Source organism: Sipha flava, unplaced genomic scaffold (assembly GCF_003268045.1).
Source record: "Sipha flava isolate LNK unplaced genomic scaffold, YSA_version1 237_pilon_pilon, whole genome shotgun sequence".
In the NCBI taxonomy this organism is placed as follows: Eukaryota; Metazoa; Arthropoda; class Insecta; order Hemiptera; family Aphididae; genus Sipha; species Sipha flava.
The window spans coordinates 1,392,999-1,399,380 of NW_020272879.1; the positions used below are offsets into that span (position 1 = coordinate 1,392,999).

Consider the following 6,382-nt stretch of genomic DNA (forward strand, 5'->3'; position numbering starts at 1 on the left):
AAAAAAACAAGTTCCCCAGCAGACGCCACTGCGATCAACGGCCGCCTGGCGCGTCACTGGCGGGAATAAAAAAGAGGAGGTACCGACGGTGGTCTTCGCGAATCCTCGACGCTCGTCGCGATGGTGCACAAACATACTCCCCCCATGGGAGGCGCAGCCTCTCATCCGCTGGTGCAAAGGTTGAACTGGACTGCTGGATGATGACAAAGACTTCACGGAGTCAGAGTGGGATTGTCACCACTTATCACCCCAAGAAAAAATTACAATTGAAATACATGGCTATATAATATAACAAAACAAAAAAATGGTGCTGTTACTGTAGCATGACAACAAAATAGTTATACAAAAAAAGACTTATAAAATACAATTGTGTTAGGTCATATATAGAAGATATCCATGAGTGAACAAAGAGTGGGTAGCACTTAACAGGGGTGCCTGGACGGGTCCCTTGGGTACGGAGAACGACCAAATTGACGACAGGGCGCGTTACTTGTATAGTTTACGTTGTAAACTATACAATTCATCAGTAATGATCGCCGGGATCACTTTTTTATAATATTTTTATATCGCGTACTGTCGCGTTTTTATCGGCATCGGGCCGAATATGGTCATTTCGCGCACTGTTACGTTTCTACCGGCATCGGGCCGAATGTTATATTAAAATAGGGTATGTCGCGTTCTGCCGGCAACGAGCCGTAGCATTGTAATTATTAGTGTTTTTATGTTTAATATACAGTCCACTTTTTAGTTCATTAAATTGTGTTGGTTCAGTGTTTTATCGACATTATTATTACCTGACCAGTCTCTCATAGTGTTCTATACACCCTAAAACTTAAACCCGGATATAGTTGCCAACATTTGATCCTTCGAGCCGGATATCAGGTAATATTTTTTGGTTTTATAATGTTTATTTTGTCTTGGTGCTGAATCATAGGTCATCCAAAACGCCAATCCGATGTGGCGAATACGGAGCCAAATTCGTACGTGCACGCGCAGCACGTGACTTAACATTGCGGTCAATTCGTAAGTTAGATATGTTAGCTCTAGAGGCGCTAACGGATATCGGAATACAATCGAAAACGTCGAGTGTGACCAGTACATAGAGCAGTTTCGATTACAACAACTAGAAGTGTTGAATATCATGGTTGATTCAGGATTGAAGAATGAATTCGACGATGTAGACATACAATCCACTGACGAGATGGAAGAATTGTGTTTACGTATTCGGATGGTTGCTGATGTAATTAAAAATGCGTCTAGTGAAGCAAAACAAAGTGTGATTCAGGAAAGATTAGTTCAGTCGGGAACTAACCTAACGTTGCCCAAAATAGAATTACCAAAGTTTGATGGGGACGCTGTGCAATGGTGCTCGTTTCGCGATTTGTTTTTGTCACTTGTCCATAATAATCAGAACATTTCGATTATCGAACGATTTAATTTTTTAAGATCGTGTCTAACAGGTCCCGCGTTAGCAGTTATCAAAACTTTTCCGTTAACGGCCGATAACCATAGCATCGCGTGGAATGCACTTCAGAAATCGTTCGAGAATAATTGATTATTGGCGACGGCGCACATTGATCGATTATTTATGTTCTCTTCCCTCAACAAAGATTCTGCTTCATCTCTCACGGCGTTTATTAATACATTCCGTGAGAACGTCGCTGCTATTAAAGCTTTAGGCATAGAGGACATTTCTGGTTTTTTATTGTTTTATATCGGCGTGCGGGTGCTTGATGTTGAAACCAAAAGACTTTATGAAGCCAGTATACCACAATCAGAAATACTGACTTTGGATAGCTTGTTGGATTTTGTTTCCCAACGCTGTAAGATACTCGAAAACATTGGAACTACTGCTGACAAGATGGAATTGGGTGTCAAGATTACAGGGAAGAAAAGCAAGGATGGTTCATCCGGAAAATCTTCGTTAACGGTGACCTCACGTTTGAATTCGTCAAAGTGTGCTTATTATAAAAATGACCATCCGTTATATCGGTGCTTTTCATTCAAACAAAAACCCATGATAGCCAGAAGAAAATTTGTAAATAATAACGGTGTGTGCTTCATTTGTTTATTACAAGAACATCAGTCGAAATCATGTTTATCAACACGAATATATCGAACTAGTGATGGGAAACATAATACGCTTCTACACATAGATAAGGACGTACCCGTATCACCCAGTAATGCTAAATGTTCAATAGAGAAGGCATAGACTTCAAGGGAGTCAGAAGAAAACGAGACAGCAGCCTCTGGCAGTTCAACTAAGTTCCAGCTACTGCACGCACAGAAATCACGGTGGTTTTAGGTACGGCTATGGTGCGTGTAAGGGACAGCTTAGGAGAATTACAAGTTGTACGAGCTTTATTGGACAGCGGTTCTCAAATCTCTGCGATCACGTCTGAATGTGCCACTCAACTTGACTTGAGACGTATTAAGAGTCGAGTTGAGGTATCTAGGTTTTCGCAACAGCCAGTTAACAAAGTGAAAGGGGCCACACAATGTTAATTTGTCCTTCTTCACGCTAAAGAGCCGCAGTTTTGTGCTTCCGATGTCATTATTCTTACACACATTACAACGCAACTACCTGGTGATAAACTGCCTGCTGCAGTGCGTGAGCGATATCGCCACTTGGTGCTAGCCGATCCGGAGTTTGATGTTCCTGGGCCAGTTGAATTGTTTATATGAACCGTTTATATAAATATAATAATATTATATATGTTAATAGTTTACCGTCCAAGGCAGATATTATACATACTACAGGTATGCCTTCCGCCATGAGCACTCATCTCGGATGGATCGTAGTAGGACCATTGGCAAAGTCACCTACTACGTCCTAAGTTTCGTTATTGGTAGGTGCAACACTTATATTTTGTCCCACACTATGCAGTGGTTAAACGTATAGAACAGGGTTTGAGAATTCGTGTTGTATTTGATGCCTCGGCTAAATCCTCATCAGGAAAATCGTTGAATGACTGTTTGTGCACTGGCCCAAAATTACAAACAGAAATTGGTGATGTATTATTGCGCAGTAGATTTTATAAGTACATTTTTATTGCTGACATCACGAAGATGTATCGGCAAATTCGAGTGCGAGAAGAAGATTACGTATATCAACATATCTTGTGGCGTCGGTTTCCGGAAGAGGAGGTGCAAGAATATGAATTACTTACGGTCACTTACGGTGTAAATGCTGCCCCATTTCTTGCATTGCGATGTCTACGTCAGTTGGACTTTGACGATGGTGCAAGATTTCCTCGTGCCAAGGGCTTGTTAATTTATAATACTTATGTTGACGATATATTGGCTGGTGCTGACAGTACAAAAGACTTGCTGGATGTACAGAGGGACCTTATTCGATTATTAAAGTGTGGTGAGTTTGAATTAAAAAAGTGGGCTAGTAATTGTGACGCTGTAATGAAATAAGTATCTGTCGAGGGTCATGCAATAGAACCAACATTCACACCAACTGACGACACAACGTTAAAGTTTTTAGGTGTACATTGGGATCCCATTACAGATATATTTGGATATCATGCGAATATTAACGATGTGTCAATTACAAAGACATTAGTATTATTCACAATCGCACGACTCTACGACCCGATTGGTGCGTTGGGTCCGGTGTTACTGTGGGCCAAAGGTGTGATGCAAGATCTATGGGTGGAGAAAATTGAATAAGACTCTCCATTACCCATGCCATTAATGATGAAGTGGCGTCAATTCTTGGAAAATTAGAGTTGCTGTTACAAATATCATTACCTCGTCATATCAATATTTGCCAAGTCACAGAGTTGCAGTTGATTGGTTTTGCTGATGCTTCCCAGCGCGAGTATACAGCCTCGGTGTTTTTACGGATAACTGACAGTCTAGGAAACTTCAACGTTCATTTTATTGCGTGCAAAACCAAGGTCGCACCCTTGAAATCATCACAAAATGACTACATTAACTATTCTTCGGCTCGAGTTATATGCTGCATTACTGTTGGCTCGAATGTTGTCACACCACCTCACCTTATTGAATAATGTTGTCACCATTGACAGAATCAGAGCTTGGACGGATTCTATGATTGTCTTAATGTGGAACACTCAGGAGTACAGACAATTCAAAATTTTTGTAACAAACCGAATCGCCAAAATTCGAGGATTGATACCTAATTACATATGGGCCCACGTGGGGACGGCTGACAATCCGACTGATCCAGCATCTCGAGGAATGTTGCCTCGAGATTTAGTTTCATGTTCTAAGCATCTCACAGGACCGGGGTTCTTGCGTCAGGACGATTCTCAGTGGTCTCTTTCAGAACCAGTGGAAGTTACGGTACCGGTCGAAAATTTATCAGAATATAAACGTCCAACAAAATGTGCACTGCACATTCAATACGACTCAGAATCGGATGAGTTACTACGTCGTTTTTAATATTTTTTAAAAATGCAACGTATAATTGCATATTATTGTCGGAAAAGGAGTCGGCGTTAAGGTGCAATTACATATACAGAATTAAACCACGCCTTATGTGCTGCCATAAAGATGACCCAAAACGCTCATTGGTCACAGTTACTCAAGCAATTGGCGAGCTCATCTTCATCAGTCAATCCAGCTACTAATGCTCGACTCGCATCCTTCTTAGATTCTGACGATATCATAAGGGTTGAAGGTTGATTACAGTTTTCTTCCTTGAGTGAACGCACCAAGCATCCGATATTTTTACCGAAGGCTGCTCATCTGACTTTATTAATAATTCGTCATTTTCACCTGAATCTACTCCATACCGGACCTAAGCTTGTGATGACAATGATCTACAGAAAATTTTGGGTTGTTTCTGGACGTGCAGCGATTAAGCACGTCATTCATTCATGTATTCCTTGCGTTCGACATCGAGCGGCTTGTCCACAACCGATGATGGCGGGTCCACAGGCTGCCCCACATTTTGGCGGACTATGGGAAGCAGCTATTAAGAGCGCAAAAACACATTTGAAACGAGTAATTGGAACGCAAATCCTTACAATGGAGGAGATGATGACACTCACAGTTAGTATAGAAGGTATACTGAATTCACGCCCACTGACGACGCTCTCTATAAAAAAAATATATAGCAGTTCCAATGATTCAACTTCGCTGACACCTGGAAATTTCCTAATAGGCTAGCCGATCATGGCCTTATCGGAGTAAAACCTAAAGGACGTACCAACTAACCATTTGAATCGATGGCAATTAATACAACAGGCAAAACAATCATTTTGGATTCGTTGGTCGCGAGAATATTTACATACGCTACAAGCTCGTCAAAAATGTACACTCCGAATCTAACATTATCTGGTGGAGATGTAGTCGTTATCAATTCTCCAAACCTACCACTGATGTCATGGCAGATGGGACATGTCATCGATGTACATCCTGGAGCAGATCAAGTAGTTCGTGTCGCAACGGTGAAGACTGCAGATGGAGTCATGAAAAGACCCGTAGTTAAATTGGTAAAACTACCGTTAACTCGAAGAAAGGATTTCAACATATTTATATTGTATAGCTTTATTTATTATTAATTTGATTGTAAATAATTTGAATAATGTTTAAATTTTCCGAAGTGTTATAATTTTATGTATATTCTGTTTGTATACTTGTATATTTTTAAGGGATTTGTAATTTGTTATATTTTTTTTTTGTTTTTGTAAATAAGTTTTTGTTTTGAAAGAGCATGTCTTTCAAAGGCGGTAGGATGTTCGAAATAGTTTTGTCTAGAATATTTTCGGGGTAGTTCGCGGGCACCGCTGGTCTACGACCGGGCGCATGGCGGCACGTGTTTCTGGGAAAAAACCGGTTTGCGGGCGGCGCAGCCTCGTAATTTCTAGAATTTTCAAGCTACTGTGCGCTACAGATATAAAAGGCCGACATGCCCCGGAATCTACACAGATTGTCAGTTACACAATCAGTTAGTTGTAAACTTTACAATTCATCAGTAGTGATCACCGGGATCACTTTTTTATATTTTTATATCGCGTACTGTCGCGTTTTTATCGGCATCGGGCCGAACATTGTCATTTCGCGCACTGTTACGTTTCTACTGGCATCGGGCCGAATGTTTTATTAAAATAGGGTATGTTGCGTTCTGCCGGCAACGGGCCGTAGCATTGTAATTATTAGTGATTTTATGTTTAATATACAGTCCACTTTTTAGTTCATTAAATTGTTTTGGTTCAGTGTTTTATCGACATTATTACCTGACCAGTCTCTCACGGTGTTCTATACACCCGCAAAACTTAAACCCGGATATAGTCGCCAACAGGGGAATGGAATAAAAAAGGTTGGGAACCACTGTATTAGACTATTAATTATTAAATAACTCATATCTACCTGTGACATATTTTTATTGTTGAAAAGTTCGTTT

At 40.6% G+C, this 6,382-nt stretch overlaps 1 protein-coding gene across 1 annotated transcript; it reads left to right on the forward strand.

The window, feature by feature from the left end:
- Positions 1-3,933: 3,933 nt before the first annotated feature.
- On the forward strand, positions 3,934-4,416 carry LOC112683887. Its single transcript, XM_025555074.1, has one exon. The coding sequence runs from the start codon at positions 3,934-3,936 to the stop codon at positions 4,414-4,416; it is 483 nt and encodes a 160-aa protein (XP_025410859.1).
- The last annotated feature ends 1,966 nt before the right edge of the window (positions 4,417-6,382 follow it).